This window comes from Protopterus annectens, chromosome 2.part1 (genome assembly GCF_019279795.1).
Source record: "Protopterus annectens isolate FY-2018-M chromosome 2.part1, PAN1.0, whole genome shotgun sequence".
In the NCBI taxonomy this organism is placed as follows: domain Eukaryota; kingdom Metazoa; phylum Chordata; order Ceratodontiformes; family Protopteridae; genus Protopterus; species Protopterus annectens.
Window position 1 is genome coordinate 386,916,368 of NC_056729.1, and position 17,084 is coordinate 386,933,451.

General features: G+C 37.2%; 2 protein-coding genes across 2 annotated transcripts in view; both read right to left on the bottom strand.

The window, feature by feature from the left end:
• CPE (carboxypeptidase E) overlaps window positions 1-17,084 on the bottom strand; it is a 971,990-nt gene that overhangs the window by 520,306 nt on the left and 434,600 nt on the right. The gene's annotated exons all lie outside the window — the stretch shown is intronic.
• Window positions 8,025-8,651, bottom strand: LOC122794723 (tissue factor pathway inhibitor 2-like). The gene has a single exon (XM_044063372.1). It carries the CDS (start codon window positions 8,649-8,651, stop codon window positions 8,025-8,027), a length of 627 nt encoding a protein of 208 aa, XP_043919307.1.

The window sequence follows — 17,084 nt, forward strand, 5'->3', positions numbered from 1 at the left end:
GTCAATCAATCAGTCTGTCAAACAATGGGCGATGAACAAAAATAAGAACACATGATTATTACACCAGAAAACACAATTGCTTCGCTCTCGTTTAAATCAAAGGTCAATTTAAAATTAAAAATAAATAAATATTAACACCTTCAAACAGACTGTCATCCAGTTTAACTGACTGCAGAAACACAGCTTTATTAAAATATACTCTTGTGTAATGACATGCTCCTGCTACCAACAACAGGACGCCTGAAAATCTTCCTTGAAGTCAGCAGTGCAGACTAAGAAAGTACATGGTTAAACAGAATTTCAGTATACTCCCAGGAACTGTCCAACATGGTGTGTGTGTGTGTGTGTGTGTGTGTGTGTGTGTGTGTGTGTGTGTGTGTGTGTGTGTGTGTGTGTGTGTGTAGAGATACCTTGTGTGAAAGAGCAGTCCTGGGAAACCTTCTATGGTATGAAAGGGTAAGGAAAGAAATAAATGTGTTAAAGATGAGGAGAGGTCAGTCATAGCTATAGTTTTCTTACAATAACTACTGCTGCACTGGTAAAGTAGGAGATACGCAACTGCTTTGTCTTTACACTGCAGAGACAGGCTTATGATATAGGTAATCTTGCCCTTTCTCTGTGGCTATGTGCTCACAAAATTATAATATTTAAGTACAAAGGGTGCAGGGGTGAAGCCTTTCACCTGAAGCTGCAAGCTGGATTACCCTCTACAAAAATCACTGTTCCTAGCTTGTCTGTGTTTTTGAAGGAACTGTATTTCTGCATTCCAAATGGAGATTCGATCATCTAGTTTTGACAGTATGGCATTCATTAGTTTTCGCTCTCATCTACTGACCTGAATCTGCTAATAACAAGGCTGCTATCTATGTACGCTCCCAGCTCCTGCTGTTTCAAAGGTGATAACCACTTCTAGAGTTCTCAGCAAGAGTTTCATTGTCACAATTCAGCATACACTTCTTTCTGTTCAACTCATCTTTTATTGTACAACTGATATTGTATCATTTTGGTTTAGACTAATTACTTAAACCGACTAAAATGAAAGCTTAACTTGCAATAAGTATAGGCATGTCATTCCACCCTCCCCCAAAGCAGCCTGGTGCTACAAGTAAACCCAACCAATCCTAAGTGCACACAAGCCTAGAACAGACATGAGTTGTAGACTGGTGTTTTGTAGCCAAACAGCACCTCAGAACTTTTAACTAAAAAAGTGCTATATAGTACAACTTTAACTTTTTCAGGATGTTATTTACTTCTAAGCTATGATGGGGCTAGGCACTTAGCAGTGTACACATTGCCTGTAGCTCATTTGGTCACACTGACTAATGTTGATGTGACACCCCAACTCCCTGTAAAAATGGGAAAAAGGGGTTGATGACTTTATTAACAAAAAAGAAAAAATACTTCAAATACAATATTGCCATTCTACATGCATGGTGCTAAATTCCTTTCATGTCAATGGTCACTCACATCCCTATCTCCTGTATCGTAACAAATTAAAATAGTTCTCCTATATATACATCCTGAAGTAAGCCAAAGCTAACAGTAATGTTAATTTCTGATGCCTCTTCCATTAATATCATACACCTTTATGCTAACACCTCAGTGCTTGCTTTGTAAATATTACAATAATTGGGCTTACATCATCTGAACTACAGTGTAATCAATATAACAGTGCTTCTAATTTTAATAAAAAAAACAGTTACAATTTAAATAACTAAATAAATAACATCTTGGTTAACAAGTTGAACAAAGTCAAAACTTCACCACCCCAAACTCAGCTGTTGGGCATTCAGTTCAATCAACAGATATTACTGATCACTGGAATTTTCCCAGTCTCATCTTTACCTACTCTCCACAGACTGCTTTTTAAGTAGTTCAGCCAAGGAATCCACCTACTAACAAAGCTCACCAGTTCCTTGCGTAATTTATTTTCCTCACTTTCCCTTAAGTTCTCTACTATCTGAATTATCTCCTTCAAAGACAGTCTATTTTTTCTTTTCGTCTTATTTTCATTGTATATTTTCCTCCCAACACAACGATGATAAGCTATTCTAACTTCTTTTTGAGGAAAAAATGCTCTTCTTCATTCCATCATCTAAATAGCTGAACTCACTGATTTTAATTATTTTTCCCTGCTACTGCCTGTAGATTTGTCTCCATCTTCTCTAAACCTTTGTCATCTGCTATATCTCCAAAAAATATATAGCCAACCCTCAACTCCTCCCTCATCATGCCTCCAACATATGCAATCTGCTGCTACAAAGATCCTTGATCTTCTCTACAGTATAAAAATACTTGTGGAAACACCTCCAAGCAAAGATTTTAAATTTCCTACTTCTAAGTGGTTTGCTGGGAAGGAGGCATTTTGACTCCCATTGTTTGTCAGTCAGTTCTATTGCTGACAACCTTTCCTGTCCTTGCTTGATTTTTGTACCTACTACCTTCCCACTGAATGTGTTATAAGAGTCTTTTAACATGAGTTAATAGTCCCCTAGTGTATGCTCTACTCTCTCTCTCTCTCATACTTCTTATCCAATTTATCATTTCTGTCCATTTCTTCTATCTGACAGTAACCCATTTTAATCTTGCCACTTCTAAAGTTATCCCCCATACTCTTATTCTGGCTGATAACCCGACTGATATTCTACTGTGGCCCTATCTCAGTTCATTACTGTACTATTCGCCAGCAGATGGTCCCAAAATTCAACAAGTCCCCAGGAACATATTACCTCCCACATCAATCCTTTTCATCCCAAAAGTTAGAATATATTGCTTCCATTGAGCAAGAGGCAAGCAGTTAAAAGGTTTGCTTATTTCTCTTTTTAATATAATCAAGAGTGAATTATTCAGTCTGTTCTCTGTAACCCCCACTCCCGCCACAAAAAAAAGCTTCTAGCATATCCTTCTGGCCTAGGCAATTATTCCTCTTCTTTCAGCATTGCTTTCCATACCAGCTGGTATCTATTATTCTGACAATGTGGAAAATATTCCCTTTGAATGGCCTGCAAGTATTTGCCTATGTCTGGTACCCCCCCCCCCACTCATCCATGAGCAAAGTCACTTCTTCCCAGGCTACTGTTGGTAGCACCCTTTCCCAGAAAAAAACTCTCATCCATATTTTTAACTTCCTATAATAATAATTCTAGGAGATCCCCAAAATGATCGGCCTACATACAAGAGGTGAAGTATGGTACCATGTGCCAGTTCAGAATCTGCCCTCATTGATCCAGTAAGAAACTTCCATTTCTGCAATCTCTCTTTTATATTTGCCAGAAGTATCAGATATGTATGCATCTCATATGCTTTATATGTGCTCCTTATTCATATTTCTAAATATTTCAGCCCCTCTTGCGTCCATAATTGTGGGTAATTAGCTAGCAAGGCTTCTTCATCTCTTAAATTAATTCCAATTGATTTTAATGTTTCTACACTTATCTTCTAACCAAAAATTAAACCAAACTCTGTCAAATGAATGAATAATTCCCTCAAATCTCTACTGGGGTAACCTAAAGTCAAAATTATGTCATCTGCATAAACAGATATTTAGATCCAGCATGTCCTATTGATGCCAGTCTGTTTTAGATTCCCTTATTCTTATATAGTAGGTGTCAGGTAAATCACAAAGAAAAGGGGGCAGGGGGCAACCCTGCCTCGTACCTCTAGTCAGTGAAACTTGTTTAGACAGACTAGCCATCATCTTCACCTGGGCTTTAGAGCCCAGTAAATGCCAGTTTAGAAATCAATAAATTGTTTAGGAAAAGCCACCTCCTGTAAAAGCTTAAACAGAAATGCCCTTTCTGCCCTGTCAAAGGCTTTTTCTACATGTAAGCTATCAGTTGCCACTGATCTACCACAATTTTGCATGTCCATAAGGGTTCTCATTATATTATCAAATGTCCTTGTTCCCTTAATGAATACACATTGATTTGCATGGATTATTTCTGATGTTATCTTGACCAACTTGTCAGAGAGAATATGAAAGTGTTATAATCATGGATGAAGACAGTTCTAGATCTATATGAACCTGGATCCTGCAAATCCCTGCCTTCCTTTGGCTCATGCTTTTGTTTCCATGTTTCTTGAACATATTTTTGTTCTAACACCTTATTCATTAATTTTAACCTATTTTGAGTTAATTCCTCTTGCCCTATTAATCAAACCTCAATAGAAATTCCATCAGAGCCTGGAGATTTATTTCCTTCCTGTTTTCTTACAGTCTGCATGACTTCTTTTTCTGAAGTCTTCCTTAGTAGTTCCTTCCTGTGTCTCTTCTGTAATTTTGGTTTGCTGGTTGAACTTCCCTAGACGTGTGGTATTTCCTCACTCAGTCCCTCTATTGCACTGTCTGCCATGTACAGATTTTCATAAGTCTGTAAAACTTTTAGCATTTTATCTCTTTTAGTCTTTATGTCACCCATGTCAACAGATCATATAACTCAGTTATAATTCTCTCTGTTGCTTTCCAGCAAAGCTAACCTGCTAGCGTTCTCCTATATCTAGGAGTACTACCATAATGCAAACCCTTTACAACTACCTGTTGTATCATGTTCCTTTCATCTACTATTTTTGCATTTCTCCTAAAACTGTACATAAAGTTACTTCCTTTTTTTTTTGCCCCCACCACACACACACTTTTTACAAAATGCTCCTGTTTCCTTTCCCCTCAGTCTTGGATTAAATTATCTCACATAATCATTTCCCTTCTTACATCCATCCCTGACCTGTATGCGGCTATAGATAGTTCAAGTAAACAACTTTGCCTTTCACAATAAATAAAACTTTAATCAACATTATTTTCCACAGAACACGGCTGCAACACCCTCACTGAAAAATACTATTTTTTATGCATTTATATACCCTCCTTACTTCACATTTTTTTAACATCCTGGACATGTTTGGACAATATCATTAATCCATTCCAAAGTCTTAGTCTGACCACTCAATGAAAAATCATGCAGAAAGTTGGAACATCACAGCTAACAATTATAAAAAATTGCTGAAAAAATTCACTCCCTGTACCCGTTGATCCTCATCCAGTTCAGCAATCACTACTGATGCAAGACAAGGAAAAAAATAAGACAGCAACAAAAGTCACTGCTTAATGTACACAATTCAGAACTCCAGTCAGTATGTGCAGTACATTTCAAAACACAGTTTATCCATCAGAAATTGCTGAATAAATCTACTCCCTGTCCCCGCTGATCCTCATCCAATTCATTAGTCACTACTGATGCAAGACAACGAAATAAATAAGATAGCAACAAAAGTTACCGCTTAATGTACACAATTCAGAACTCCAGTCGGTAGGTGAAGTGCATTCCAAAGCACAGTTTATCCATCAGAAATCAAAAAACATAGACCAATAATCATGTTGAATGTCCCTTAATTCACAGTCCTGACAGTTCCTTCTTTTAACTACTAGTTCAAATCTCAGTGGGCCCTTGTTTATTCATGCAACTCATAAGCAAAGCTTATTAGTCCCCTGACCACTCTGCCTCTTCAATTGCAACTTCTTTGGACTTCAGGACCAACTATTTTTTAAATAAGATCAAAACTAAAAGTAAAAAGGTCACACAGACAAACTAATTAGTAAAAACTACAAGAAAAACCTAAACAAGCTAGAGTTTTCACTGTGTGATACCTTAAACCTCCTGTAATAGAGACCCATGGGATAGATGCAAATGATCCCTTAAGGACATCAAGTGTTTCAGCTATATGGCTTCTGAATGTCCATGACTTTTTAATTTTTAAGTCTTTGTAGACACATTCAGGCCAAAAAAGCCAGTTTCCACTAGCTGTGGCCATGCATGTTTCAGCCTTCTAATGACCTTGTCAGCATAGCACAGTTCGACTGTTTGGCTATACTTTAGAAACATAGGACCTTTACACCCAGCTGATGTCCATAACCCTTGGGATATTTTGCAGACACCTTAAATGAAAGGACATATTGTGTGTGCTCCATGCCTGGCCATGAGAAAGCAGATAAGACCTCTAATAGTAAAGATGCAATCCTACCAGCAGAAATAGTCAATTCTAACAAAATTGTGGCCGAGGGGCAAAGTACTAAAAGTTGGACACAGAGTGTTTATGGAAAATAGATTCTCATTATACACCAGGTAAAAGAGAAGTAAATTGATTCCAGCAATCAGGGAATGTCAAGAAGAATGTGCGATTCAAGCTGCTGTATCCAGATATCTTCAAAATATTTGTTTTTGGAGAGTCAAAGTAATTTTTTGGTACAGAACATGCTAAGAAGGTAATACAAAAATTTGTCCAACCAAAAGCTATCAAACAGAAGGGGATTCTGCTTCTTATTCTTCTTATAATAAAGCTCATAGAGAGACTATGTCAGTGAAACTTCTTCCAATGTTCCAAAGGAAAATGCTTGAGCTATAGAAAAAAGCACACAAGTTGACCAGAAGAACCAGGAGTATGTTGGACATGAACCAGAGACTGGAGTTGGGAGATGGAGATCAAAAGGAAGAAAACCAGCAAATCACAAATTAATGAATAAATGTGGGATAACAAAACATCAGTCACACATGTGACATAATGCAGAACAAGAAAACTTGGACATTTTTTGCCTTTGTTAAACTTGTAGGGGACTCCAAAGCATATTACTTCGTCTCATTAATGTTTGGAAGAACATTATAGACAGAGGAGGAAGAAGAAGGTAAGAGGTAACTGTAAGTAAAGCATTTTTTTCCTTAACAGTAATATAAAAAAATACATATACTGCATGTTATATAGTAAAGCTTTTTTCAGTTATTTTTGTTTGTAACAGGGATACTAAAGTAAACAGGTGCCCTTTTTCCTTCTTCTTTATTAATTCTTATTCAGTTTTGAGAAATATATGCACTGTAATGTAAAAAAGAAAAGAAAACTTGGACAAAAGAGCATGATATAAGTTAAACTGACATATGTTTTCTTACTTTTGCATAGGGGAATGACTGGATTAAGGCCCTTGGCTTGATCTAACAACAACTTTTAACTGGACGCAAGTAAATAAAAGAACACTGAATGTAACATAAAGTTTTCTGTTAGCAAATAAATGTTTGCAGTGCAACATGAGAAGCTTGGAGCTGAAGGCAACTATATCTGATTCTCATGTTTCTATGGAAACAAGCTGATAAGGGCAATAAAAAGAGAATAATTTATGTCTTTTAAATGGCTAAAAGACAATGTTTTCTGAAAGCATTCAAGTTGTTTTCTACAGAGGAATAAAGATTAGTGAGAAACAGACAGCATTTAATGTAGGTAGAAGTGCAGGCTGTGCCATTTATCTTATCATGGATAACTCATGAGTGTATCTGTCAAGTCTGGACAATTGTTCCTGTTAGAAGGGTTAAACTCCATTATTTGAAGATGTACACAGTTTTGTGTGCTTGTGATAAGTATTATGTTACTAGGAGAAAATAGAGCAATTCCACCAAGGCACAACTCCACTGGTATTTTCCACACGAACAAGCTTTATTGAAACACACTTTCTTCAGAATAAAACCATAATTTTGTAAAGCTTGTATTATTTAAAAAAATATAAAAGTGCATATATAAATATAAACATGTTCAAATAGCAACAATAATCAAGATATTAAACTACAACAATAGTTAACATATGCACAGTACTAATCGAAAGTTGCTAAGTCTCAGGTTATTCACTCAATATCTTTAACCAAGTTGTAATTATTTGAATAACAAGTATAGCATAATACAAAAACTGAAATATCGTCCACAGTTCCTTCTTATACACAAACTCATTTCTAACTTATACACAGATTCATATATTTATACATATATAGAGAAAAGGAGAGACAGAAATGTGTATACATTTTTAAGATCATTCTGAAGAATGCATCAAGTCAAAAAATTAATTATAATCTTTATTATCCATTTATAACACAAGGTCATAAATGAGTCCATAAAGTAAAAAAATAAGCATGTTCAGCACCATCTGCCATTTTCTTTGTAAAGTATATACTTTTTCTTCACTTGCCATTGAGAGTTAAGGGCTTCCTCTTTTTTATTCAAAATGCCTTCTGTCTCCGGAATACTTTTGTGCTTACATTATCACAATCTTTCAAAGTGACAAAGTTATTATTTCCCACACAGCCTGTATACTGGAATGTTTCACACATTTTCTTCTCATAGTTGTAGTAAAATCTGGTCACTTCAGCAGAATATTGCCCTTCATCTTTAGGTTCAAAACACAGCAAGGGCCCATATTTCTGAGATTCATGGTATTGCATATATGACTCTTCATCTATGAAGTTGTTGTCATTACCGTAGCAACCTCCATAATAAAAAGGCTCACACTGCCCTGAAGTCATGTTGTAGAAATATTTCTTTATCATAGCTCTGCATAATCCTTCATCTGCTTCCAATCTGCAAATCTTTGGCACTTTTTTTATATGCCAACAGGTTTTTTCACATTCATCCAGATCTTCAAACCGGTTATCATTTCCATAGCATCCACCATAGTGAAATAGCTTGCAGCTTTGAGTGTACCTGTCATAATAAAATTGTAGAATCAATGCGCGGCATGGTCCTTCATCTTGTGGCAAGAGGCAAATGTTTTTATTATCTTTCAAAGGAGTCCCTAGAACCCCTAGGATGATATGCAAAACAACACCCACGAACAAGGGAACCTTCATTCATTCATTATATATGAGCACTTTTATATTTTTTGAAATAATACAAGCTTTACAAAATTATGGTTTTATTCTGAAGAAAGTGTGTTTCAATAAAGCTTGTTCGTGTGGAAAATACCACTGGAGTCGTGCCTTGGTGGAATTGCTCTATTTTCTCTTGGTTTTGGTTGCTTTTATTGAGCAATTTACTTTCCTGTTCGTTTTGTCTATTATGTTACTAGGTTGTGGATATGTTCTGAGGGTGTATTTTTTTTTTATGTTTTGCATTAAAATAAAAAGTCTTGCAAGATGTGACACATGTTCAAACAGATATGACAAAAACAATTGTATAAAAGATCAACCTTCCAAACACAAAAGCTGAAACTAGACATGGTCTAGCGGTTAGAATTCCTGGTTTTCACCAAGGTGGCACGGGTTCGACTCGGAATATGGGAATGGGTTACACTTTTCCTACACTAAGGCACAGTACGAGCACATCCATTCATGCATGAATCATGCCATCCCAAATAGAACCAAGATGCTCTCCTCCAAAAAAAGGAACCCAATCTGGTGGTCCTCTGCCATAAGCAAACTTTACAACAAAAGAAAGAAACTGTTGCAGAAAAGAGGAAAATCCCAGGATACAAAAAACTCCCTTACTGGCCTCAGTATGAAGCTGAGATCCCTCATAAAATCCTCCAAAGCTAGTTATGAAAATAAAATTGCCAAAGATTCCAAAGGCAACCACAAGGCATTCTATAACTATGTCAAGAATCTAAATGGCAATGCTCAGATCTGCTCTGAGCTACATCAGAATGGCATTAAATATACTGATCCCAAGGATATTGCCAATATCCTGGCAGATCGATTCAGTGCCAACTTCACCCCCCTCTTACCCCCTAAATGGCCCATGTCAATACTGGAAGATTGCCAAATTCTGGTAATAACGACCACACAGGTAAAAAATGCACTCTCCAAAGCTAAGAATACAGCATCCATGGGACCAGATGACATCCTGGGCTGTGTACTACATGAACTACAAAATGAACTGGCACCTCATCTAAGTGTCATGTTTAATCATACCCTCACCTCATGCTTCGTGCCCACTGAGTGGTGCACAGCTACAGTTATCCCACTCCCCAAGGGGGGCAATCCACCTTGGATCCCGGGAACTACTGCCCCATCAGTCTGACGAGCCTGATCTGCAAGACCATGGAATGTATTATCATGGAACTTATAAACAAAGACATTGGCAACCTTCAAACACTGGGCTCCACCCAGTTTGGGTTCGTGAAGGGTCGATCTTGTCTCCTGAACCTTACTGACTTCTTCTAATCAGTCTCCAGAGCCATGGACAAGGGTAAGGAGGTCCACACAGCCTATCTGGACCTCGCCAAGGCCTTTGACACCATCCCTCACTCTGGAATCATAGATAAACTTACTAAGCTGTGCATTAATCCCTACTCAATGGGTTGCCAACTGGCTTACTGATAGAACCCACACTGTAAAAGTAGCTGACTCCAAATCCAGCTCCAGACAAGTGACAAGTGGAGTACCTCAGCGTTCAGTCCTGGGATCGCTCTTGTTTGGCATCTACCTCTCTGAAGTACAGGCCAACACTAAGGAACTCTGGCTAGCAAAGGGCCGATAACCTAGTACCAACCTATGAACCTATGAACCTAAAAAGCTATTATACATAACAGATGGGGAGAATAACTTTTTATCATAATGGCAACACTTTCCATAATATCTTTAAATGTAAATGGTCTCACAAGTATATACAAAAAAGAAACAGTAGTGAACTATATTAAAAAATGCAAAGTGCAAATAGCTATGCTACAAGAGAAACATTTGGAAAGAAGTTAGCATGTAAATTTGATGAAAGGATTTCAGGATGGTTATTCAACAAAATATTTAGGGCAAAGGAAAGGGGGGTACTTATATTAATTGCTAGGGGAGCTCCAATAGTGATAGAAGAGAAAAAAAAGGTAATAATGGTAGATATGTAATAGTAAGGGGCTACTGGCAAGGGAGGAGGATTGCACTGACATGTATTTATATTCCACCTAAACCTGCTGCAGTGGAGCTGAAGAAAATTCTTTGAGAAATAATCAGCTTTCGGCTGGGAATATTACTTATAGGTGTGGACTGGAATTTGATTTGCAAAAGAGAGGATGTATCTGGGGGTCTAGAAGGGAAAGTATATCAAAAGAGGGTAGATTTTTGAAGAAATTTATGGAAATATTTGGTATAGATGATGTGAATTCAGTAGTAGGAGGTCAGAGAGAATTTACATACTATCCCCAGGGTACAAAAACTGAGCTAGGCTAGACAGAGATTATATTTCACAGGAACATGTACATTTAATTGAAAGTTTGGATACACATCCAATAACTAGTTCAGATCATGCTCCAATAATAACTAAAATAAAGATGCAGGGTAATGAAATAAAAATGAGACACTAGTGCTTCCCCACTTATCTGTTAAACACAGAGGAATTTAAGGAATGGGCGGTGAAAATTATTGGGCGTTATTACTGAATATAGAAATTTCTTCAGAGACTAAAGCTAGGTAGTGGAATAAAATTAAAGTGGAGTTTAAAACTAAGGTGGAAATAAAAGAAAAAGGAGATAAGGTTAAGAAGTAATAATTATTTATAGGGAATAACAAAAAGTATTGCAGAATGGAGGAATCTCATATAACAAGAAGAGTTGCAACTGCAGAGTGCTAAAGAGAAAATAAGGTACTATCTTGATAATATGCATGAGTTTAGAAAGATTGCTGTTTGGTATTAACTCCAGAACACAAAAGCTTTTATCACAATGGTTCAAGCAACAGAAAGCAGAAAGGGCCGTTACTAAGCTTAGGGAGCCTATAAAAAAAGAAAATACCCAGAGATTCTATAAAGGTATTAGAAATAGTTTGGACATTTTATGAAAATCTGTATAAAGCAGAGAAATGTGGAAATCAAGAAAAAGTGCAAATGGAAATATTTATGGGAGAATTAAGTATGCCATGGGTAGAGGTAGATGAGGTTCAATTAATAACAGTTTGGATATGAAGAGATCAGATAAAAATGTTGATGTACATAACCAATCTACATGAAAGTTTGCATGAATAAATGGTATTCCTATGGAAGTTTGGAAGTTAGGAAAGAGGGAAGTGATAAAGTTCCAGAAGTGTTTTAAAAGAAGGAGACGCATCAACATCCTGAACGAAAGCAAACACCCATCAGATACAGCTTCATATAGGCCGATTTTGATTCTAAACTATGATTATAAAGTGTTTATTTCTATAATAGCTAAAAGCATGGCAAATGTGATGCCAGAATTGATATACATGGATTACTGTGGATTTGTGGAGGGAAGGCAAAATCTGATATTAACAGAACATACAAGATCCAGAGGGAAGCAAAATATAAGAAAATACCACTATTGTTGGTGGGTCTTGATGCAGAGAAAGTATTCAACAGAGTAAGCTGGGATTTTATGAGTAGGGCAATGGAAGCATTTGTATTCTCTGAACAGAAGCTACTGTTAAAAAAGGTATAATAAAGTGGGTCTATATCACCTTGTGGAACGATGTAAAAAGCGAATGTTCTTTCATCGATCCGACAAGGTCGAAACCCCTAAAGTGCGAAGACACGGACCACTGATTTTTTTCCCAGGGAAAAAAATCAGTGGGCCATCTTCAAGAGTTTGCCATTTCCTTCACTGTGGTGCGATCACGGTGTTTGTATATTTAAGTAGCCCCACACTTCATTTTGTGTTTAAACTCCCCCCCCCGAGAAAAAAATCGCTATTCTGTGTCTTCACTCTTTAGTTGTTTCGACCTTATCGGAAGGATGAAAGAACGTTTGCTCATTTCATCATTCGATAAGCTAATATAGACCCATAATAAGTAGGGCATATACAATATTGCATGATAACTACACAAATCAGAGAAGGTTAGAAAGGATTGGGAAGATAGACAAGATAAGTAATTCACAAAGAAACAATAGGAGGATATATTTATGCCTCCCAAGTATGCATACAAAACTTGAACTGCTTCCCCTTTGAGAAGCTTTAAGCAGGACCGGCCTTTGGTCAACTGGTGCCCTAGGCAAAAGGTCTCCACAGCACCCTCCAACACCACCTTATATCCACATCCTGGTCTACCTACACCATCCAGATTACTGGAAAATTGCCCCTTGCTACAGTGGCATCACCTACAGGAGGGGCTTAAGTCATAAATTTACCCACTTCAGTGGCTAACCCTCCAAATCAAGATAATAACCACCCCAACCTGCCCCTATCCTGTCTCCAGACCCCGTTTTAGTGCCTGCACCAGTGAGGAGGAACACTATGAAATGGAACAACAAGGGGAAGAAAGCAGTGGAGGGAAAAAGCAAAAAACAGAGGAGAAATTTGTCCATGGAAATAAGACACTGAATTTGAATAAAACACATCTAAATGAACAACATATTTCAGTACTAGCAAATGGGTTCTCTTTCATACCGGCACAGACAGCAAATCTCACTAGAGTACTTGTTGACTTTAAGTTGTATGTAAGGAAGTTGATTTTGTATGACATCTTATATGAGGTCTCTTAGTTCATTTACAAGAAGAGTCACCTAACAAAGATAAGTACCTATAATCCATGTAAGTTTTCCATGATTCCTGTGAGGAAGTGCTTAGGAATAAATTAAGGAACATACTGAGGAAATACAACTTCCCATTCAAAGAAAGAACTGTTCTCAAGGAATTATCCAAAAACAAGGATGTGAGAATCATGAAAGCTGACAAGGAGGTATGACTGTGGTCAAGGACAGTAACAAGTACTACTCAGCTATTCTGAATATATTATAAGATTATATGGTTTACAAAGAAACTACGGTGGGCAATATCAAGAAATGCTTTTCTACTATAGATGGGTGTCTCAATGATTTATTTACCCAGGGCAATACTGATTATGAGATTTTCATATTTCTGCAAGTTGAGCTATCTAAAATGGTGAGGATTTTTGGAATACCTAAAGTACACAAAGATCATTTAAATCCTCCATTTCAACCAGTAGTGGCAGCTGACAGTTATAAAATTGAACCAATGTCCATTTATCTCAATCATATTATCAACCCTATTGTGCAAAAATCAGAACTTTATATCACAGACTCATGGCATCTACTGGAGCTACTGAAGGAAATCCAGACACCTACAAGTGAATTTAAGTTTGGATCAATGGATGGTGTCTCCCTTTACACCAGCATTGATCAGGAGACAAGCACAGAGTTCATTCTGAAGTAGTTAACAAGGTTCACTGATTTCGATAACACCTTGATCAACATTGTTTCTTTCTGGAAATTGTCCTGAACAATAACATTTTTACTTTTGCAGGAAAACACTACAAACAAAAGTCTGGGGTGGTGGGTCAGACTAGCCCCTGATTTTGTTAACATTATCATGTCATGGTGGGAACAGGAACACTTTAAACCTCACTAATTGCATCAGAAGGTGGCTTTCTAGAAGAGGTTTATTGATGACCTGTTTATCACGTGGAAAGGGTCCGAAGATTAATTCAACAAACTACTTGAATGGTTTAATTCAAGCAACCCTTTTTTGAAGTTTACTAGTAGTGGCTTTGGGATGTCCATTAATTTTCTGGACATCAATTTGACTTTCTAAGTATGTGATGGTCGGATCAAAAGTGAGCGCTACAGGAAGGAAACTTTTGTGAACAGTTATTTACATAGACACAGTCAGCATCCACATCACATGAAGAAGGGAGTGGTGAAGGGATAATTCATATGTCCCAGAAGATTAATGAGCAATGACAAATTTTTCGAGGAAGAAATGGATACATTAAAGCATTTCTTCATAGCCATGGGCTACAATTCTGATTGGCTAGCCACCATCATTGATAAAACTCATTTGTTATGGACAGGGAAAGCTAAACCAATCCTTGGAAAGGACCAGAAGAGTTGTTCATTGGCCATTGAGGAGATACACACCCCCCTCACTGGCTATAGGGGTGCCTTTCCACTCCTCATCGCCCGTGACATGACTATCATCCAAGATATCCTCCAGAATAACTGAAAAATAATTTTAGGCAATGGGGATGTTGCAAGAATTTTAGGAGAACACATGATTTTCACCTACAAAACTGAATTCTATCAGATCGATTCTTGTAAAACAGAATGGACTGAAAGGAATCGAAGAGGGTACATTTGGGACTTTTAAATGTGGCATATGCAAGCAATGCCACTTTATCTTGAGTATGACACGTATTTTCATTACTTATTTAAATGTGAATATTTTTGCATGCCAAAGGTACAATTGTGGTTCAAAGGGGGTTGTTTACTGAGCGCACTGCGATTTATGAGCCTGCTTTAATGTTGGAAAGACTATTAGGAAGATGTCTCATAGAATAAGACAAGGGGACACTAGTAATGCCCTGGCTAGACATGCTTTGCAGTGTGAGAATTACAAAAAATTCCAGTTCTTTGTGCTACATTCTGTTGACATGAGTGACTTCTCTGGCAACTATAATGTACTTTTAGAATGCTGAGAGGCAGAATGGCAAATCAGACTGAATTCGGATCAATATCCTGGTTTAAATGAAACTGTCAACATAAAATGCTTTTTACTAGCACAAAGAATTTAAATGTGATTGTGGAAAACTACAAGTGTATGTTTTACATTCACTAGTTTGACTTGTTATTTTGATTTGTACAGAGATGTCACTTTAAATGCTGGGGAAAAAGGGACTAGATGTTTTTATCATGTTTTCTGTTAGGCACCATTTTTAAACCTGATTTATCTGATGAAGTTCTTGGTGTATAAATAAAGAATGAAAGCGCTCATTTTAAGAACAAGTCGTGGTGACTCCCTAAGTTTATTTAGTAGAATTGTTTTTAGTCTTCTGCTACATCTTTCACAAACTGCAGCCTCACTGTACCCTGTATACCCTGGAGAGATGTACAAAGTGAAATTACCAACAAATTATTTAGTCTTCTGTCTACAGTCACCTCATCACTTACTTTTTATATTACTTGTATTTGTGCCACTTCCAACAATTCTCAGATGCAAGGTAAAGAAGGTAAATGCCTCTTTTTTCCCTTCAGCCCCTGTTGGTGTTTGTACCAGATTTTTCTTCCTGTCCTTATGCTACTTTTTTCAGATTTTACTGCTTTTACACTGTTTTAATTTTAGGTGTTTTTGCACTTACGTTGTCTATACCTTACCTAGGACTGTTTCCTGTTGGTTTTTTTTTTTAACTTGCAAATTATGTTCTATTATATTGCTGATGATCTCTACTATGTCATTATTTTCATCCCTGCTGCTTTACTAGTATACTAACAAGTGGTTACTACATTGTTAGGCTATTTTCTTTTTTACTGATTTGCTTAACTGTTCCCTTACCATTCCAATTTCAATAACAGTAAATTATCTTAACAACAGCCCTCTAACAAAGCACTTTAAGTTAGCCCCATCTTGACATGATTCCGCCAATGCAGGACTCTAATTTAATCCCATTCATACCTTAAGTACAAGTAACTTAACACATCATCAGGGAGTTGCAAGCTGCTTGTACCTCTCACATGTACAGACTGTTAGCTGAGGCAATGGAGGAGCCACCTCATGCTTACTGACAAATGATCACTCCTACATATGTCTAGGTCAAATCTGTGAGAGATGTAATTAATTACTCAAACCAGATGCACGTATTTCTAAATCTAACACTGTCAGTAAGCAGCATATCACAACACCTATTTATGTTGATGCTGTCAAATAACCTCTGCCTAAACACCCTAGCACCCAGCTAGAAGGTCTAAGCCATCAAAGAATACTCTAGCATCTACAACCAAGCTATCATCTACTCCTTTGCACCTTCACATACTTCTACAGGGAATCACTAGGACTGCAAGTGTGAGCCACTAAAGTTACACTGCCCTGCTCCAAATCTTAAGGTCCTTCTTATAAGTGATTCTGTTCTCAGATGCAGTCAACATAATGAGAGACTCCACATTTATCACGAATCCTATTGAGTCACATCAAATCTTGTATAATGCTAATATACAATTTCTAAGGGCTTTATTATATCTTAACAAACCATACACCAGATCACTGCCAATTGCAGGTCCTCATCTATGTCTCCTTCAGAGCCAGATTAATACCCACTGAGGCATATATTATGGGTGACTTTAATAAACCCCTCAATCAACTGGCTAACCTATATCAGTCACTAATAAATATCCCCAGATTTGTTTTGATTTTGTACATACAACACCCTAGAGCACATTATTGCTGCCCCAACCCCGGGTACAAAACACCATAAGCTTCTCCACACTAATTTCTCTGTACCACCCCACTTGTCACCATCTCACTGGTTAAGTCAGATCACACATCTGTAGCCCTCACCCTTAATACAAGCCTTCCTATCATATTTTGGTGTTATTCTAAAGCCAGCTTACTACTACTT

Coding starts and splice junctions, on each gene's coding strand:
- LOC122794723 (XM_044063372.1), bottom strand. CDS start 8,651: ATGAAGGTTCCCTTGTTCGTGGGTGTTGTTTTGCATATCATCCTAGGG.